The sequence below is a fragment of the Notothenia rossii genome (genome assembly GCF_949606895.1).
Source record: "Notothenia rossii genome assembly, chromosome: 9".
NCBI lineage: Eukaryota > Metazoa > Chordata > Actinopteri > Perciformes > Nototheniidae > Notothenia > Notothenia rossii.
In genome coordinates, this window is record NC_136907.1 from 5,451,287 (window position 1) to 5,473,004 (window position 21,718).

Sequence of the window (21,718 nt, forward strand, 5' to 3'; positions counted from 1 at the left end):
AGCGCTCGGGGAGCAATAGGAGTGGGGTGGGGAAGGGGGGTCATAGTCCAAGCCCCTACTGACTGAGCCACTGCCGGACCACCGATTATAAAACTATCAATATAAAAAGAGACTGAACAACTCCAAGATCAGTGTGTCCTGCTCCTCATTTCAAACCTTTATTTAGACAGATTAGTCCCTTGAGATCATCGATCTCATTTACAAGGGAGACCTGCATCATTTAGTTCCACTAAATGATGCACTCCTATGTAAGAGACATGGTGGGGAACATGCCTACACGCAACAACAAACTATCTTTTCCTGTTTGTAAAATCAATGCTATTGTGTGTGAAAATAAAGGAGCTCTCGATAGAGATTACAGTATTGACAGATTTCTTTCTTTCTTCTTTGGAAAATGACATTTACCTCCGATCTGGGATTTGAGGCCTTCCACCTGGGAAGTGAGGGTCGTCACCTCTTTCTCCCGTTTCATCAACTTCTCCATCGTTTCTGAAGATAAACAAAACAACAGTCAGTGTGTTTTGAGGATACAATGTTCAAGAAACCACAATTAGTGTCTGACACAGGCTCTAAGGCAAATCAACGCAGTCCATAGGAGGCTTTCAGTTACTTATTAGCCGCTTTCACACCAAGTACTTTGCCGTACTTAGTTCCCAGTACTTAGTTCATGAGAACTCTTTAGTTCTCATGAACTAAGAACAGATCGCGTTCACACCGGAATAAGTTCCTGGGGGTGGATTAGGCAAATGAAGCCGCTGACGTCACTTCTTCTTCTTCTGCTTTGGGTTTACTGGCAGGCCGCAAACCACTTCACGGCGTATACTGCAGTGGCGAGCCGTGACTTTTATACCTAGGCCCTTTGACCCCCACCCCTTCCCTCGAGTTATTACGTCACAGCGTATACTTCAGCGTAATATCAAAACAACGGCCCGGGGAGCAAAACGCATCAATGAAAGCGACCCTCTACCAAACAAAACAACACCTGTAAATAACATAGCCGTGGGAACATGTTTCAAATGGGGGGTGCTGTGGGGATGACACCAGGGCCGGTTTTGACCAATTTGCTGCCCTAGGCAAGATTTTAGCTGGCAATGAAAAACCTCTACAAAGGACTAATACACTACAAAAAGAGAAACGTATTGATATGGTGGACAGCTTATATAAAAAGGCTTCAAATGTATTTAGTATTGCATGTACATGTTGAATTGGGAGGTGGACTTCAGATCCTCTAAGGGGGTCCGGGGGTGTCCCCCCGGGAAGATTTTTTTAACATTTTAAAGTAAAATACTTCAATCTGGTGCACCTTGAGCGCCCAATTACTAGAGACTGATCTAGGGGATAGAACTCTAAACACCCATGTGAAAAAGATCGGTTTGTATGTGAACATAACCAATAACCTACTATAGCCAATAACAAATAAATGTAGGCTAACTTGTTTTATTTTTGTGGTTCATTTATATCTTATTTTACCAGTTAACATTTATTTATGCATATTTTTAAATCTCTCCAGTTTTAAACAATATTTTTGGTTTACTGTCCTATAGTATACATTGGAATGATTTCAAACCTGTTTTTATTTATCCTAATAATTATAAAGGTGTCCCTTTGAAGTATTTGCCTACATAAATTGTGATCAAAACGTTTGAGACCCACTGAGATAACTTAGAATAAAGTGAACTATCTAAACCCTCAGAGTCCTTTACCTCACTGAGCCTCTCAGTCTGACAGGACAGAACTCTCTCTCCACATTATTGTAGAAACAGCTTCTTATATCCGTTAGCGCAGCAGAAGCTAACAACAAAACCCGCCGGTACATCTTGTGGAAGTGCAGATCCTCTGTCCTCCACCAGGGGGTGCTGCAGCACCCTCAGCACCCCTACTTCCCACGGCCCTGGTAAATAACCCTATTTGTGTTCTTTGAAATTGAAAAGGATATTGCATTGTGTTTGTTACTTTCGTTGCAGTTGTATGCCTTAAGTGTAATTTGGCATGCTTTTATTTTGAAGGCGAGTTAACGCTGTTGACAGGAAGTTGTTGTTGCTATGGAAACAAGAAAAGTTTCACAGCGGGCGGAACTTGTCATAAAGTCCGCGATAATAACACCCTCCCATTTAGAGGGAAGATATGATTGGTCAATTGTACTGTCATTTGACATTACTCTCTCGTTCAGTTACTATAGCTGGGCCCTCTGTGAATTCATAGCTGGACCGCCTGGACGTCCAACAGCTCCTCTCTCTCTCGAGACGAGCTTCTTTAATTTAACCCTTCACATTCCAACAGAAACTGAATAGGCAGATTCGAAGGATTTATTTATTTGGAAATGTTATTTTAAATACAATTAAATCAAGTTATTTTGGTAAAACTAATGAAAAATATAACTAAAAAAATTTATTAAAAAAATATTTAAAAAAATATTAAAAAATATATATATATTTTTTAATGTTTTTAAATATTATTTTGTAGAATATCTTATGCCCTCAAAGAGGGCCTAGAGGGCCCTGACGGCTCGCCACTGGTATACTGCCGCCCGAAGTCCCCGGCCGAAAGTCCCCGGAGTTGGGGACTGGCTTCAGTAGAAGCTGCTGGGACTCCCAGCAGCTTCTACTGAAGGCTTCCGAGTAAATCGCCAGAACGCCGACACCTCCTCATCTCCACTGCTCCCATGTTTTATTTTGTGTTGCCATAAGTTAATCTCTCTCCGTTGGTGCACTGGGCTAATGCTAATGCTTATAAAGCTAATGCCAGCAAATACAATGGCGGCTTCACAAAACCTTTCCGAGTTTTAAGGGGCGTGGTTTGTATTCCGCCCAGCCAATCGAAATAGGAACCTTTTTCTCCCATGAAAGTACCTGCTCTCTAGTGTAACGACCCTGGGTCGTAAGGTCATTTGTGTGTGCATTTTTCCCTCCTCGTTTGTCTGTGAGTGTGTGAGTAAGCAGGTGGTGCCCGTTAGCTGATTAGCTACCTTCAACCTGCTGATTGGTCCACCTGAAGAAGAGGGGAGCATTTAAGCTGCAGCCATGCAGTTCCTCGGTCGCTCTCTTCGACTAGACTTCTCCCAACACAACTTGTCTGTCCTTTTATGCTGAGTGCTTAGTTATACTGTATGCCGGTCATTCTCTTGTGTTGTGAGAATGTGTTAGAAAAGCGACTAAACCTGTCTGTGTAGACACACTTTATGTTTTTCTTAGGAGTGCAAAACCCTTTTCTTTTGGAATATTCGTTTTCTCCTGTTTTGCATTAGAGTAGGTAAGATTTTTGTAAATTCATTTTTCTCATTTGTTAGGTAAGATTTTTGTGTTAAAAGGTTTTCTTTGTTTTGTGGTTTTGCTACTCCTGTGTGTAATTTAATTTTCGGTAATTCAATTTACCAAAATCTTTCTCTGTTTTGGCGTCCATGTTCTTGGGAGTGGGAAAAGTGAGGAGAGTGCATTTTATACTGCGCCTAGGTTCCTCTAGGTCTGGGCGTAACACTAGCAGGGACTAAAAAAGGGGGCGAAAAGGTTCTGATGAACTAAGTTCTAGTTCCGGATTTTTTTGGTGTGAACGCAACATTTCAAGAACTATTGGAACTATACTGGGAAAAGTACTCCGGTGTGAAAGCGCCTATTGTCCCCAAAGTTACATTAGGATTTCTGAAAATCTTATAATACTGAATACTTGGTGGACAGATCTCCTTTATGCCAAGGAAGCCCGATTTTGTTATGGCGATTTCAGCCAGTATGAACTCTTCTTATCTTTATTTTAAATGCTAGAATTGATGGTGAGAAAATAAAGTAAGTGCCAGAAATAAGAATTGCTCAGTATTTGTATAAACTAATGGAACATGTATTCTGAACAGTAAAGGGGTTTCATTATGACTTCAATAACTGTTTTAAATATTTGTTTCTATAACTCGAGAAATTATTGGCATGGAGCAGAAGATAAATTCACATTTGTAAAATAAAAACTAAATTCTATGCATTGTTTGTTTTGATGAAAATAAATGGACGTTGATACCTTCGACATTCTGTTTGAGCTTCATCTTCTCTTCTGTAATGTCGTTATCCTCTATCACCTGAAAAAGGATAAAGAATTAAAGCTTAAACCAAAGCAGTGACAGCGTATCGACACTTAGTTATCTCATCAATCAATCAATCAAAGTGTATTGATACAGCTTCATATCACAAGTGTTACATTAGTCTCAGTGGGCTTCACAGTTTATACAGAATATGAATATGATTACGACGACGTCTGTCTTTACAGCTTCACAACAGACAAGGAAAAACTGAAGAAACCTCTGGGAGAGCAAGAGAGGAGGATCTCTCTTCCAGTACGGACAGATGTAGAAAAAATAAGACATTCACAACACAGATAGTAGGGCTGCTCGATTATGGCAAAAATCATAATCTCGATTATTTGGGTCAATAATTGTGATTATTAAATGCGATTATTAAATGACTTTGAAAACCTCCATTTATTGGAGAAAAAAAAAGTGAACAGTATGTTTTTAACAGTTGATTACCCCGAACTTTAAGTATAATTCAACTGAAAAAAAAAAAAAGTTAAAATAAGAATCGTTTTATTTCGATTACGCTGTTTTCGTAATCGTTGCAAGCCATAATCGTAATCGCGATTAAAATACGATTAATTGATCAGCCCTAACAGATAGTCCAAAGAAATCTCCTGTGAGACTCACGTTAGCATCGTTGGAGGTGTAGCGGTCGGCCTGCGTTGCCTGCAGCTGATTGGCCGTCACCCTCAGCTGCTCCTCCAGCTTCTGGATGTCCTGCTGGCTCTCGGCCTGGGCCTTCTGCAGCGCCTGGTAGTCGCTCATCTTCTTCTCCGACAGCTCCAGCCTCTCTCTCAGCTCCTCTGAGTTCCTGTCCTTCTCCATGTGGATCTTCTCCACCTCGGCCAGCCGTCGCTCCGCCCTCTGCAGCTTCTCTCCGGCCTCCTCCAGGATCTTCCTGCTGCTCTTGGCCTCCACCTCGCTCCTCCAGCTCTGGCTCCCCTTGTCCAGCTGCTCTTTGGCCTCCGTCAGGCGGGTGCAGAAGTCTTCGCGCTCCTTGGTGAGGATGGCTGCTTCGATCTTGTGTTTGGCCTTCAGGTTCTCCACCTCCAGCTGGTGCTCCGTCTTCAGGCTCTCCAGAGAGGCCTGCTCGGGGCCTCCTGCCGCGGGGTGATCCCCGGACAGAGAGGCCTTCAGGTCCTCCAGGGAGCGCTGGTGCTGGACCACCAAGGAGTCAAATTTATCCTGCAGAGGGAAGGAAGGGGAATCATTAGATACGGTGCTCCTCAAGATCTCACAGAGCTGAATCCAGATCAGATGCACGCTGAAGGCTCTTTGAGCAGGTTTCTCTCATGGATGTATATGAGAACTTTAACCAAAAGGCTCGTTCACATCAAGCACGTCAATTTGCGTACACGTAACATCACCGCACGTTCATGACAGCATGGTAATGGCTTGTTTTTATGATGGATTTGATATTAACGAGGCGGCAGTTAGCAGCTAGCGGCTAGCTAGTAATTATGCTAATGTGCACATCAATCGTTATGTACTTATATTACGCTGTAACAGGATCTAGTGATATCCAAGCAACAGAGCTTCATTTAGCATGAAAGAATTATTGTATAATATATATATGTCTATATATATATACAGTGCAATAAGCTTCTTAGTGCAATAAGAAGCTACAGGGACGTTAATCTAACGTCGGTAATATTAACTTTATTTAATACAACATTTACGGTACAAGATTTAATCATACAGCCCATGGAGTATAATGTTTTCCAAATGATGAATTACAGCAAACATGTGCAATATATCCATTATTACAGCTCCGTGGGATGGCAGTGAGATATGGGTCCGTTGTTATTGTGCATCCATGGGTAAAGATAAACTCATGTAGTGCTGAACCTGCTGAACACGTAACATGAACGTGCCGGGCGGCGCGGTCCCGTGGGTTAGAAGCGCGTTCATAATGCAGAGAGATGTAACTCTCAGAATAACGTTATTAGCACATTTTTACAACTTGAGGAACGAATATTTTTAATAAGGGCTATACAAACATTCATACTGGGTAGTTTATTTCGTTTAAAAAAAATTATCCAACGATTTACAGACCATTCTTTCCTCATGTAAGTCAATGGGAAAAAGTGTTTCCGGGACCAGCAACCAAACGGAAGTGTAGTACCGCCGTTTGGCCACAACGAATATTCTCATCAGACTCCGGCGCACTTCCTGGGGGCTTGGTTTCTCTCAGTGATCGTGCCGTTATGTTAAAAGTTTGTTGTTTGTTTGTCATGTATTGTGTCTTGATATCTGTCCATGTTGATGGTACACAGGGAGCTGCTGTGGTGCAAGTCACATTTCAGACTTGACCATTAAAGTATTATCGTATTGTATCTTGGTGTCTTAAAATGATATTTTGAAGGCTTTTTTTGTTGTTAAAATTTTTAAAATTTGTTTTTGATTTCATATCAATGTAACAAATGGTGTTATTTCTCCCTCTCCCTTGCTGCAACAACCTATGAGACTGACTTTAATAGAGCATGGTAATGAAAGATATTCAGATTCCTAGCTTTCCATTCGTCTAATGTGTTTTATTATTTATTTAACCCTGAAAACCCCATCTTTCTATATGTGTTTATTTGTTTTTAGTTATTGTGCTTTTTATCTTGTTTTTAATTATTGTTTAATTTAATTTAATTAATTAATTAATTTAATTGTTTTATTATTTTACTCCTATTGTGTTATTCTATATTGTATTTGTTCCCTGTACAGCACGTTGGTCAACTGAGGTTGTTTAAAATGTGCACTATAAATAAAGGAAGATTGAGATTGTCTTCTTCAACATGAAATCCATTCCCACAGCTCTCTGATAACTCTGTGCGATGAACAGAATACCTTCCAGGTGTCCAACGTATGAGACGTACTGTAATAGAGCACGGTAATGAAAGTCCTAAGCCCTGATGCATTTTCACAATTCGTTTTTGCTGATCTTCAGTTTTCACAGCTCTCTATGCGTCTCATATTTTTGCTTTTAACTTTCTTCCTGAATATCCCTTGTCTTCTCCAGAATAAAGTCCTAATCCTGACTGACTGATTGATTCCCACAGCTCTCTGATCAGTGTGCGTTGGACAGATACCTTCCAGGTGTCCATCATCTCCACGTTCTCCCTGTTTGCGTCCTGGACCTTCAGCTTCAGCTCGCTCAGCTCCCGGCTCTTGTTCTCCAGCTCGGCCCTCAGCTCAGCGACCTCCTGCCGCCTCTCCTCTAGCTCCGCCTCGTGCTTCTCCCTCAGCTCGCTGCTCTCCTTGCTGTGCTCGCGGCCCGCAGAGGCCAGCTGTACTCGCAGGACGAGGGTCTCGGGCTCGGACCCCGGGGCCTCGTCGCCGTCCTCCTGCTGGGAGTCGGACCCTCGGAGCTTCACCTGCAGGTTCTCCATCTCCGCCCTCCGGAGGCTCAGCTCCTCCTCCAGCTGCACGATGCGACTCTGCTCCTCAACCGTGGTTTGCTGACGAGATAAAAAAAACAACGTGGTCACTGTCGCTGAAATTAAATCTGATGGTTGCTTCGAAAGGACGACTAAGAAACACCCTGAAGCTGAACGACGTCATTCCAAAGAACAGAGGTGGGAAGTAACTGAGTACATTTGCTCAAGTACTGGACTCAAATACAATTTTGAGGTACTTTAGGTGACTAACGTCTATTTTCATTAATTGTCTGTATTAATATCGTATTAGTAGAATAATGAAAATCAATTTATGCTACTTTATACTTCTACTCCACTACATCTAAAAAGGGAGATCATTTATTTTTACTCCACTCTATATTTATTAAGAGCTTTAGCTACTGTTAACAAAATGCATCTCTACAAATTCAACTAGTGGACTAACTTTTTAAGTAAAAAAAAAAAGTCAAATTACTTCAATATTTGACAGAAAGTCCGTCAGAGGTCAAATGCTACTTGATGCAACAACATTATCTAGAAATATGACATGTATAAAAATGAATATATAGGGCGGTTGTGGCTCAGTGGATAATGTGCTGGACTTCGAATCAGGGGATAGCAAGTTCGAGTCCCACTGCAGTCAGCATGTCGTTGTGTCCCTGAGACAAATTGCTCCTGTGGAGATTGTCCACAGTATTGAGTGTGGAAGTCGCTTTGGATAGAAGTGTCTAACAAGTGACATGTAATATACACACACACGAAGTCATTGTTCCTGTACTTTTACTTAGATAATATTTTTGTATTTTTACTTGAGTAAGATTAAAAATGCAGAACTTGTAATTAATTATTTTGACAATAATGTATTAGTACTTTTACTCAAGTATAGCATCTGAATACTTCTTCCACCTCTGCCAAAGAATAAGTGACTCAGCAGAAATCAGGAATAAGGAAATGAAAGGGAAACCCCGAAGATCTTTGTAAAGAGTGGAAACAGTTAAAAGCTTTGGAGACATTCAGCGTGTGGACAGTGACAAAGTGAAACGTTAAAACTCCCTGCTGGACGACTTCTTAGACAAAAGATGATACAAAGAATGACTCAGTATTTATTAATGTCCTACTTAGAGCATGAGATTTTAATATTAATGGGACATCCTTTCTGTTTCGGTATGGCTTAAAGAAGTAAGATTTAACGATGACCTTCGGAGGAGCTTTTAGGCGGCCGAGATAGAGATTGTTTCGGACAGGCAGGCAGAAACAAGAATGTAACGGAGGCTACACCCTGACACTTCACATTATCTATCGGTCACTATGAATATACGGCAAGAATCTAAAACTGCGTTAGAGATCAAAGCAAGAACTGCAAAGTCAAATACTGACAAAACACATTTAGGCACTTCGAGTACCATAAGAACCCAGACCCTCCTTTTGGGTAAATTAAGGGGAACGTAATTTAGACTAAATAGACCACCTAGAACACATTTCTGACAAGAACCCCCCCCCCCGTGTCAAATATCTGAAATGTGACATATATGTCCCATCGGGCTTTAATGGTAAAAGAACTCTTATTTATAACTTAATTAATGAGGGTAATTTTTTGGTTGAAATTAGTTTGAACATTCTTTGAATTGAAGAATAAGAACATATGAACTCAATATAATTGAATCAGCTAAATTAACTGAGCAGGTCATAATCATATTTCTAATTGTGCTATATGTCACTTTGGGTTTACTGTGAAAGTTTAGGGTTAAAGTCCCGATCAGTGTCACAGCGATGTTTGTCTCATTTGTTTCATATCAATTTGATCATTGAAATGTTTCCACAACAGGTTCAATGTAAGAGCAAGAAACAAAAAAAGCTTTTGAAATGTATCTCGTTCTGTCACATGTGTTAGTCTGGCCACATGGACATCTTGGACATGTTGTTATGGGAACACTAAATCACATGACCTGGCCCATGACCCACCAGATTGTTCAGTGTCACTTAGGGACTTCATGAGATACAAACAAGGCTAAAGCTGAATAAGGAACCTTCCAGAACATTTAAAGTTCACGTGACACCCGTGTCACGGTGGGTCCTTATGGGGTAAAGCCTCATTATTAGATCTTTGGGGGACATTGTTCAGCCACTAGTAGTCATTTGGAGTAATTGAACTCCTGATGAATGTTCATTTAATATTCAGCACCTTGAGGAGGTTAGGTTTGTCAGTTTGTGAGTAGGATTACCAAAAATACATTGGACTGATTTCTTGATACTCGGTGAAAAGTTGGAATTCAAACGTACATTTCAAACTATTTAAATTGTAAATGAATTGATTCAGAATAGAAATGTGCTGAAGAGGAGCATAGAGTCACCCAGAGATTATGATTCTGATCGCCTAAATGTTCAACTCAGATTAAAAGTGCTTACATTTGCTTTTTTTATTCGGTACCTCGAAGGAGCGTAGGAGTGTGTGTCTGTCTTGTGTTTAACATTGAACTCAAAGCATTAACAACTTAAATGCAGTTACAGTTATTAAATGCAATCTGATTTACCTGTCGTATGATACAGACCTACCGTATATCATTGTTTGTTTAGTAAATAAAGTAAGTTAATAAGTCAGTTAATTTGAAAATAAATAATTTTGAAGAACGTTGAGTTATATATTTTACATTTCTGTGAATAGTCTGGCCAGAGGAACCAGCTTGTTGAGAGGAGTACCATCAAAGTTCTGGCAATAATAATCATTACAATTTACCAACAGATTAAAACAAACATTTGTGTATCATGCTGCTGCAGCTCGTCATTCATCGTATCTGTTTCATCCTAAAACGTAAACTAAGGAGCATAAGGGTCACCGTGTCACTGTCCAAAGATGTGAGCAGCTCAATGTGAACGCACAGCAGATGAGAGGACAGCCATTCTCTGATCAGACGCAAGCAGCCAAGCAGACACAAAGAAACACAATGAAGCCAACAGCAAACATCCCGCACACACTTATACCCAAATAACATGAAAAAGGAGATTAAGAAAGATAACCTACACGTGTTAGCTTCAACCTGGCAACCCAACTACCAAAACCCCAGAGTTACTAGTTAACCCCTATGAGCAGAAGTGTCCTGCACAGCATTCAGAGTGAGGCACAGCACACAGAAGAAGTCAGAAGAGTCTGTGCAGAGTCCACGTCCCTGACAGCCTCTGAAGTGGAGAGTTGAGATCAAAAGCCAAAAACAAAATCTTTTTTTTTTTTTTCACCTTGGTTCTCTTACCCAACCTCAAGGGTGCTGCATCATGGGAGCCTCTCCCCTGTTGGCAGAAGCAGATTTACTGCATGCGAGTCAAAGCCTTTGTGTTACCTTTTGATGTCGATTGAAAGCTCGTACGGTTTGATTTGTGTGTCGAAGCGGTGCTTTGCTGATGCTAACTGGACCCAAACGTGTCTTACTGTACATCAGGGACGGAGCACATTAACAATTGAGCAATCTCTCATGTGTCACTGAAGGAAGTTGTACACGTAACATCCTGGCATCTACAAAGCCAACTGGCAACTCATCTGACGGACAAGCTTTGAATAAAAGATGATAAATCATAATTCAAAGCAGCTCCTGCAACAGAAGACATGAAGCTGAAGCTCTGCGTCAGACATGTGGAGCATCACTGGAGCCATGATGATGATGATGATGAAGGAGGAGGAGGAGGCAGATGAAGGCTTTGTTCTCACTATGTTTCATAACTTTCTATAAGAAAAATCGACGAGTGTCTAAATTAGACGTTCATTTTAAAAGATGAGGGGGGGACGTGTCGTATTTTTCTTATTCCAGCAGATTCTTAAGAAAGTGCTGAGAGGGAAGTGAGAAAAAATCAGGTGATGCATTTTTGATATAAATTGTTTTCTTTCCTGTGTTTATGAGTTATTTCACATTTTTGCAAGTGAAGCTACAGGCCAATAAACCTGATTCTGATTCTGAAAAGTTGGGCAAAAAATGTTTTGTCGTATAAACAAATATTGCATTTTCTGTCATTGTTTTTGTAATACTCATTTTGGCCACCAGAGGCTGCATTGCCCCCTGAGAGCTAACACACTCATTACTTTGGGGAAACAAAGGAAGTCACTTTCAACAATGTTACGTCTGTTCCTTAAATCATAAACACATAGAGTTTAGACCAGATTTAAAGGTCACCTATTATGTCTCTTCTACATCAACATGTGTCCCCTCTTCTTCATGTCTCTTCTACATCAACATGTGTCCCCTCTTCTTCATGTCTCTTCTACATCAACATGTGTCCCCTCTTCTTCATGTCTCTCCTAAATCAACATGTGTCCCCTCTTCTTCATGTCTCTTCTACATCAAAACGTGTCCCCTCTTCTTCATGTCTCTTCTACATCAACATGTGTCCCCTCTTCTTCATGTCTCTCCTACATCAACATGTGTCCCCTCTTCTTCATGTCTCTTCTACATCAACATGTGTCCCCTCTTCTTCATGTCTCTCCTACATCAACATGTGTCCCCTCTTCTTCATGTCTCTTCTACATCAACATGTGTCCCCTCTTCTCCATGTCTCTTCTGCATCAACATGTGTCCCCTCTTCTTCATATCTCTTCTACATCAACATGTGTCCCCTCTTCTTCATGTCTCTTCTACATCAACATGTGTCCCCTCTTCTTCATGTCTCTTCTACATCAACATGTGTCCCCTCTTCTTCATGTCTTTTCTACATCAACATGTGTCCCCTCTTCTTCATGTCTTTTCTACATCAACATGTGTCCCCTCTTCTTCATGTCTCCTCTACATCAACATGTGTCCCTTCTTCTTCATGTCTTTTCTACATCAACATGTGTCCCCTCTTCTCCATGTCTCTTCTACATCAACATGTGTCCCCTCTTCTTCATGTCTCCTCTACATCAACATGTGTCCCCTCTTCTTCATGTCTCTTCTACATCAACATGTGTCCCCTCTTCTTCATGTCTTTTCTACATCAACATGTGTCCCCTCTTCTCCATGTCTCTTCTACATCAACATGTGTCCCCTCTTCTTCATGTCTCTTCTACATCAACATGTGTCCTCTCTTCTTCATGTCTCTTCTACATCAACATGTGTCCCCTCTTCTTCATGTCTCTTCTACATCAACATGTGTCCCCTCTTCTTCATGTCTCTTCTACATCAACATGTGTCCCCTCTTCTTCATGTCTCTTCTACATCAACATGTGTCCCCTCTTCTCCATGTCTCTTCTACATCAACATGTGTCCCCTCTTCTTCATGTCTCTTCTACATCAACATGTGTCCTCTCTTCTTCATGTCTCTTCTACATCAACATGTGTCCCCTCTTCTCTATGTCTCTTCTACATCAATCAGATCATCTGATCAGATTTTGGCCACTTTATGATGTCATAACGATGTTTTGGCTTGAGTAACCATTAGCCAATCAGCAACCAAGGTAACCCCCCCCCCCCCTTATCACCTGAATCTCCTCCTAGAACACCATTGAGTTCTTTTTAACCAAATCTCTCTCAGAGGGGCGTGGGGAGGGGCTCCTTATTTTCAATCAGCACTTTTGAAACAGGGCTGAAACAGAGGGGATTATGGGTAATGCTGCAATGATCTGTTTGGTGTTTCAGCCAATCAGAGCTCTGGATATATCTGAGACCTATATATTGATGAAAAACAGTATAACAGCGGACCTTTAAAAAAAGAAATGATCACCACATTTTTTAATCTCAATTCCCTCTCCGGGCTTCCGTACATTTGACTAAATTGTGTCTTCTAAAATAACTGTAATAATCTTTTAACGAGTGTAAACTCAGATTGAAAGTCAGATTGACCAATATGTGTGTCTAATGATTTCAGAGGATTATTCATGTATCTCTGGTTTTGGACACCACGGACAGGTGGAGTATGAGTTCATGAGAAGCACACGGGCTACAGGCAGAGGGCTTTTCTTTTACCCTCCTCTTCTCTACGTCTTTGTGAAGCCCCTCTGCTCTCGACTTTTCGAGGAGCAGACTCTGCTCAAGCTGACGAATGTGGGCACGCTCCATTTTCCTCTGAGTCTACAGAGAGAGACAAAGAGAAAGACAGGGAGGAACAACAGACTGAAGGAACCGAGGCCGGAGACGTTTCAGTCAGTCGTGACTTTTGTATACCTTCTCAGGGTCCATGGGGTTATATGCTGGATTTAGGCATTAAGAAGGACACATATTGAATTGTTAATAGTGTTTATATGTAATAACTCTGCTGATAAATACCTCCAGGTCTCCTTTGGTGATGCATTCCTCCTCTACTCTGAACTGGAGGTCCTCCACTTTCCTGTAGAGAAAGTAGTTGTTAGAGATGTGGCACAGAGGATAGGTAAAAGTAGTTTTTTTGATGATATTAGCATTAATGAGTTTGGTAATCAACTTCTTATGTTTATACAATATTTTTAATTGATCTTTTATTGGAAAAATTGTTGTTGCTTATGTTTTTTAATATTTTAATATTATTGTAATATTATATATTATTTTTTAAATGCAAATTCTTCCTTGTTTATACAAATATTTTCATTTATTTATCTTAATTTAATTTCTTTCTAAAAATGAAATAAGTGTCAATAAACCCAATTTCTCCGTGGTAAATAAAGTATTTCTTATTCTGATATATACTTAAAGTACCAAAAGTGAAAGTCTCATTGGGCAAAACAGACCATTTAAAAACCGTGTATATTATATTACTGGATTATAGTCTTAACAGATATTTAATTTAGTTGGTTAATGCAAAATGGTTTGATAATACATGTTTGTAAAGCCCTACAGACATGGAGGAGAGAGAGAGCAGCACAGCGCTGTGATGTCACCTTTTCTCTTCTTCGAGCTGATTGGTCAGTTCCAGTTTGTCTTTCTGCGTGCTGGTCAGCAGAGTTTTGATTTGATGCAGGGCGCTATCGTTCTCCGACACAAACTGTGGAGGTTGAAAAGCGTTAATGGGACATGCGACAGATTCATCAGTGAATAATTTACTGCCTGAGCCCAACAGGAAGTGTTTGAAAAATATCCCTGGTCCCCGGCTTGAGCTTCAATCTCAGGATCCATGTATCTGTGATCCTCTCCAGAATGGAAGTAGTCATCACATACAGAGCATCAACTAGTTCTTGAACAGTGTCCTTCACATGCTGATATTCAAGAGAGGGAGTTACACAGTCACTAGATGGAGGAATACTGGTTATACTTCCTGTCATGTTCAAAATGAGTTTCTCAAAATTCCGACTTTTTCCTCAAAATTCCGACTTTTTCCTCAAAATTCTGACTTTTTTCAAAATTCTGACTTTTTCTCAAAGTCTCAAAATTCTGACTTTTACTCAAAGTCTCAAAATTCTGACTTTTTAGCAAAATGCGGACGTTTTAACAAAATTCTGACTTTTTCTCAAAATCTCCAAAAATTCAGACTTTTCCTCAAAATCCTGATTTTTTCTCCGAATTCTGACTTTTTCTCAACATTTTGACTTTTTCAAAAAATCTAAAAAGAATTCTGACTTTTTCTCAAAATCTACAAAACATTCTGACTTTTTCTGAATACTTAAAAATAATAAATCTCCCTGGTCCCCGGCTTGAGCTTCAATCTCAGGATCCATGTATCTGTGATCCTCTCCAGAATGGAAGGAGTCATCACATACAGAACATCAACTAGTTCCTGAACAGTGTCCTTCACATGCTGATATCCAAGAGAGGGAGTTACACAGTCACTAGATGGAGGACTACAGGTTCTTCTAGGTAATCACACATCCTGTCGTGTACACAGCTACAGTTGGGATACCTTTGTTATCATGTGTACTCTGATATTGAAAGAGTACATTCAGTATTTTCCAAACAGGAAGTGACATTTATTATCTGAGTGTCGTACCGTGACATGCTGCACCTTGAAGCAACTCAGCTCCTTCTCCACCTCCTGGATGTGGGTGGTGGCTTTGGCCATCTCTGCCCGCTCAGAGTCTCTCTCCGCCAGCAGCTGCTCGATGTGCTGCTGCTTCTCCTTCAGAGCCTCCTGCAGCGCCGTGGTGCCCGAGATCTTACGGGCGTAACGGGACGACGTCTCCGTCAGCTGGAGGAGAGAGAGGGCGGTAAATATTAGGGAAGAGCAGAGGAAGGGGTGACAGAAGGAAGGGTACGACGGCGTATCAGGGCCATTATCAGTAATACAAAAAAAGTGTACATTGGTTTATTTCTTGTAAATTAGTGTTTTTTACCTTTATTAAATCTTAATTTCTAAATTGTCTTTTTTTGCAAATGTATGATTTATTCTCGAAGAATGTAAAAAAAAAAACTAGATTAAAGAATTTGGAGATAGAGAGGCGAAGTCCCGCCCATCTCCTTCCGACCCATGGGACCTTATTTCGGAAAAAGTATGTATTGAAGTCAATGGAGAGAGAAAACTTATCTCTCGATCCCGCTTGAATTGTGTCACGAATTACACATATGATGTTTGTCAATCTTAAATAATAATTTCAAAACTGTTGAAATATAAGACTATGAAAAATACGCAACTAGAAAGACTACAAATCCCAGAATCCCGGTCCCGTATGCTGGCTCTAACGAACCGACTAACTCCCCTTGTGTGTATGTACAGCTCTCAACATGCCCAGACTTGGAGTGATTTTCACCTCTTTTAATACTTTCCGCCTCATTCTGAAAGAAAGAAGTGAAATGTGCCAACGTGACGGTCGTCTTGGTGTGTGGTGCGAGATGGGAGATGTAGTTCATTGAGCGGTTTCACACAAACAAAGTGTTACCTCAGTTTTACAACACTTTTTAATTTTTTTTGACTTGCAAAATTATCTTTTAAATTGACAAACATCATATGTGTAATTCGTGGCACAATTCAAACGGGATCGAAAGATAATCTTTCTCTCTCCATTGACTTCAATACATACTTTTTCCGAAATAAGGTCCATGGAGGTCCCCCGGAAGGGGAGGGACTTCGCCTCTCGATTATCTCAATAATTTGCAACGTAAATCTCAGAGACGACAAGTTTTTCGTCGTAAATTTGTGAATTTAAAATATCAGGAAATATCTGAGTTTATTTCTTTAAATGTATTTATTTTGTGCAATTTTATGACTTTATGATCTCAGCTAATATTCAAATGTACTTGTGAGACTTTTATCATAAATATATGGCTTTGACATGTGAATCTGACATAGGGACATTTATTTTTTATTTAAATATATTTCCCTTTCATAAAACATAAAAAAATACCCACAATTATGTATAACAGGCTTTCTTATACTGACCATAGTACGATAACATTGTACACTTTGTAAGTGAATATTATTTAATGTTGGCATCACAAGGCTTCAAACAATAAATATTTCTCAGCACAATTAAGTCCTAAAAGATGTAACTATTGTTTTGACCACTAGAGAGAGCTCTTTGAAAAGATTCCTGTCTGACCTGTGCTATCAGTTGAATTCAGTAACCTTTATTTAAACACAGAACACTGACACATGAGTTGTTAGTAATATTATACTGTGGATAAAAAAATCATTAACATGCCACGAATACATATTAAATTCATGTTTACAGCATGATTCAAAGGTCATGAACACCTTTGCTGTGTACTGCAGCAATGTATGTATTGCTGTGTGTTAACATCAGTGTCAGTTCCTACAAACTGAGGACGGGGACTTTCGCATTAACAACATAAGATCTTTAGGATGAAGGTGGGTCAGAATACTTTGTGCACAGATCTGCTGATAACTCAGACTGGCAGTCTCTCTCTGCTGCCAACAATTAAGCAAAGTAAAGGGGAGGCTTCTCCATCTGAGATCTGGCCTTCCACCAGGAGGTAGAATCAATGTGAGATATCCGGATGTCCCTTTACGTCAGATTGTTGCAGGACATGACTGAGGTTATTAGTCTTTAAGACACAGAGGGCGGATTCAAGAAGGGAACCTGAACCTGCATGAATAAGATCAGTATGAATCTTAAAGGGTGTGATATTTGCACATATTTCAATATATGAAGACTTCTGCCTCAAAATGGTCTCTTTTTGTATATGCAAACATGCCTGGTTGCATAAACAGTCCGATTCACAAAGACCATTGGTTCCAGCCACACACTAAATAGTACAATTATCAGAGGTTGTTGTAGCAAAACTGTATTTCAAGAGAATGCCTACATTTAAGCCATTTTATGTTTCTTTATAGCCATTTAACTATGTTCTGGTTGTATTTTAACCTTCTTAGTGGTGTTAAATGGAACCTTATAAAGAAATAAAGTTATTTACTTTATGTATAGGGATGTATAAGATATCAAGATATTGCAATAAAAAGGTCTCAATGTTGTTGTGATTCTCTGACGATATTACTTAACATATTTGTGCCACTTTTGTTTTTATAAGAATATGAATTATTATAAATTTGGTTCGGGTCAAATACATTAATTGATCAAGTCCAATTTACTTCTAAATGTTTTGAAAATCAGACATTTCAATTATGTTCTTCTTTCTTATTTCGATCATGATATTATTATTTTGTGGGGTATCGTCACACCCCTTATTATGATAAATAACGGTATGCTAGCTATGCTATATTAAAAGTTGTAGCTTGTATTGTCAAATGATACTTATACTGTCTGTTACGTGTGACTGCCCCATCGGGAATGCTTTGAACTTGGCTGTACTCTGTGTAGTGACAATACAGGAATCTGATCTAATCTTCTTGCTTCCTGGCCAAGAGTCAGATGAGAATATTAAACCCAACTCTCTGCAACAAAGCGAGGATGATAATCTCCCAAAACAATCCTTCTTTATTCATTTTCTTATTGTTTTATGTGAGGGACTGCAGATGGAAAGTAGCTCAAAGCTAAATCCAGCATATTTACTTACACTTGGCATATTTAATGTTTTAAGTCAGGGATCACCAACTACATTTGTCCAAGGGCCCAAATTATTCCTCGAGACACTTTCGGGGGGCCAGCGAGTTTTTTTTATAGCCCTGAATTTAGAAGTCCTTGACAGTTCACGCTCACGTACTGTCAAGTAAATTGTAAGTAAGTAAATGTAAGTTTGTATTTAATCCACGTCGTCTCACCAGGCCGGTGCGACTGGGCCGCCCGCCCACAGACGAGGCCACGGAGCTGACGGAGCTGATGGAGGAGCTGCTGGGGCTGTGGGCCAGAGAGGAGACGCCCATCGCCATCCGCTTGCTCTTCTTAGCCTTCGCTGGAGAGGTGGAGGGGAAACCGATCCGGATCACTTTGTGGATCGGAGCGAACAGGCCGAACTTGTGGAAACACTGGAAGTATCTGCAGGGAGAGCGGAGGCAGGAGTTTGGTTTAAAGAGGATGTCACCAAGAACATACTTTTATACAAAAACAAGCAGAGAGAGAAGTTTTATACACAATAACAACTTCAGAGTTTTCTCACAGTCTGTGGCACTTCCTGTTTACTAGACGCTTATTTATTGTGATGAGGTTGGATAAAAATGTGCCAAATGAAGCCGATAAAATTGTTTTTTAAAATTGTTTTAAGATTAGAAGTACTTTAATGTTTGCGGTGCAGCAGCAAAAAAAGACAAGACGTTTTTTCCCAGATATTTGTGACTTTATAACCGCACTGATTTATTTGACTTCATCTTGTTAACTTGTGTGTTTTATCTCAAATATGTATGACTTTATAATATCACAGAATATTAAAGTTCAGATAGACATTTCTTTAGTTTTATTCCTACAAAAATATGACTTTATAATCTGTTTTGTTGAATTTTTTGTGAATTTGGGTATCTAAAAAAAGTGTATTCTTATTATTCTTATGGTTCTATCATAAACATTTCTTATGGATTTACAATTTTGCTAAAGATTTCCATTTGATTCATTGCATTAATGTTCATATTTTCTAAAACATCTTTACTCACTTTTGTAGCTCTATTTACCCTTAACTTGTGAACTTATATTTAATTTAGTTTGACCTTTTATCTTAGATTGTGAACATAGTTATGAATCCAGGAGTAATCCCTTCTGGGCTGCCTCTCTGCACAATGTGCTTTCTATTATTCTAATGTTGTCTTTATACTAACTTGAACAAGTAATGATATCATGAGAGTTACACAAGACGATATCTTAGAATAAATATTTATACTAAACAAATAAATGTGAGCGTCCAAATCTGATTTCCATTAGCTTCCCTTTTGGCTGATGGCTTCATTTCAAGTTGAAGCAACGCTCTAAAAAATGTCCGTACCAATTTATCATATCCGGATTCTGTGAGTGGAGCAAATGCAAATCGTGAATATGGCAGAGCGGCTCTGGGCTAGTGTGTCAGTCGGAGTGATTTCACGGACAAACAGATGAAAGAACAAAGAAGTGAACAGATGGAGCCGCAGCCCTCCACTCCATTTCCTTTTAGGGGAAAAGCAAAGGAATTTGGGGAGCTTGAAGCATACATAACGTGTGTGTGTGTGTGTGTGTGTGTGTGTGTGTGTGTGTGTGTGTGTGTGTGTGTGTGTGTGTCTGTGTGTGTGTGTGTGTGTGTGTGTGTGTGTCCTAGTATTACTATCCTTGTGGGGACCTAAATCCGTTTACACAGTCACGTGTGGGGACTGGCTTCCCTTATGGGGACAAAATGGGGGTCCCCATAAGTGGTGTCATTAATTTTAGGGTGAAGACTTGGTTAGGGTAAGGGTTAGGGTTAGGCATGTGTTGGTTAGGGTTAAGGCTAGGATAAGTCTCCAAGAAATTCATGTAAGTCAATGTAATGTCCCCTGAAGTAATGTAAACATGGTGTGTGTGCGTGTGCGTGTGTGTGCGTGTGCGTGTGCGTGTGTCTGTCTGTCTGTCTGTCTGTCTGTGTGTGTGTGTGTGTGTGTGTGTGTGTGTGTGTGTGTGTGTGTGTGTGCGTGTGCGTGTGTTTACCTTGTGCCAGCCACTGCCCCGTCGTTCTTCCCCAGAGGCTCGTCCAGCTCCACCCCGCACCACTCCCCCTTGGCAAAGTCTGTCTCCCCCATGTAGCGAATGACTCCCATCTTAGAGCCCCCCACCTGCAGCACAGAGGGGAGAGAAAGTCCCTTCAGTCAAAACAACATTCAGGAAGAAAGACATTGCAGGAAGTGGCCTCCAGTTTTTATCTTGTGTTCAATCAGGAACAGAGGAAATAACTAACATGCTACAATGCATATCAGCATTTCTCCTGTGGGGTCTTTGTGCTGTGTGTATCAGTGAATTAGAACATGTAATAATTTAACACTGAGCTGTAGAAGAAATGTAATCATGGCCAGTACGTTCTCCTACGGTTGAGTTTCCAAACAAAATGATAAATAGAAATGTTTAAGGAATTAGTTTTAGTGACAAACCAAGATAATTGGGGCTGAAATAACTTCTGTACTAGCCAGCCAGCAGCCAGTTAGCTTAGCACAAACACTGAAAACAGATACCCTGTTACCGCTTCCGTCAAAGAAGTAGTCCTGCACACGACCACTCAGAAAACTGAATGTTTTGCACTTCTGGTTTACAGTTATAATAGGTGAACGTGGGAGCTTCAGAGGTGACATGTCACAAATGCAGGCCAGCTGTGTCCCTGTTTTACACTATGTGTGCCAATCACACCGACCCACTTCTCTTTCTCACCCACCAAACGTGAATAAGCAAATTGTTTTTAAATGTCAAACTACGCCTCTCAGATTGGTGTCTATATCTCATGGATATGGCATCAAAAAAGCTAATTCCTCACAATCCTACAACTCGTTCCCATGCTGCTAAAGGTCCTGAGCCTTTCCCAGAGGACTCTGTCTGGAGTCACTTCCTTGTTCACTTCTCTCAGTTTAATACTCATGAGCTATGCATTGAGATTTCCCACACGTTTTTCTGCAGAGAGCAGGAGATACAGATTTCAAAAAGTGTAATTGCATGCATTCACTTTTGTAGATTTCAAGAAATGTTAACTATGACTCAATGGGGAAATCATGGAGAGATTTCCAGGGTGCCACGTGGTCAGGTCTTGCAGCTCTGTTGCATCAGAGTGAGGAGCGCTGGTTTCCTGTCTGTCAGCCGACACGCTACACTGACTGTACAGCTGCTGATCACACATGGTGACCACATGTATGACCGAAAAGGACTCATCTCCAACATCCCACTGCTCACCGTCCCCTAAATGTCTGACTTTGAATAGCAAACATGAAATACCTAACTTAGGACAACATGGTACGGCTAGCACACATAGGAAAGTGCTTTACTTATATTTGACTTAAGTGATTATTTGTTAAAATTACTCAAAAAAACAGCTTTCATTCATTAAGTTCTCATCAATAGTTCAAAATCTAAACATATTCGTTATACAATAAC

General features: G+C 40.2%; 1 protein-coding gene across 1 annotated transcript in view; it reads right to left on the reverse strand.

Annotated features, from left to right (window-relative positions):
• The window catches only part of clip2 (CAP-GLY domain containing linker protein 2), a 51,591-nt gene that overhangs the window by 9,332 nt on the left and 20,541 nt on the right, over positions 1 to 21,718 (reverse strand). Inside the window, exons 4-14 of the mRNA XM_079648657.1 lie at positions 20,294 to 20,418; positions 18,475 to 18,688; positions 15,289 to 15,486; positions 14,246 to 14,349; positions 13,659 to 13,719; positions 13,359 to 13,463; positions 10,669 to 10,719; positions 7,132 to 7,500; positions 4,679 to 5,236; positions 4,000 to 4,057; positions 406 to 489 (exon numbers count right to left, since the gene is read on the reverse strand). Coding sequence (XP_079504783.1) covers positions 406 to 489; positions 4,000 to 4,057; positions 4,679 to 5,236; positions 7,132 to 7,500; positions 10,669 to 10,719; positions 13,359 to 13,463; positions 13,659 to 13,719; positions 14,246 to 14,349; positions 15,289 to 15,486; positions 18,475 to 18,688; positions 20,294 to 20,418 — 1,927 coding nt within the window. The remainder of the gene's footprint in view (positions 1 to 405; positions 490 to 3,999; positions 4,058 to 4,678; positions 5,237 to 7,131; positions 7,501 to 10,668; positions 10,720 to 13,358; positions 13,464 to 13,658; positions 13,720 to 14,245; positions 14,350 to 15,288; positions 15,487 to 18,474; positions 18,689 to 20,293; positions 20,419 to 21,718) is intronic.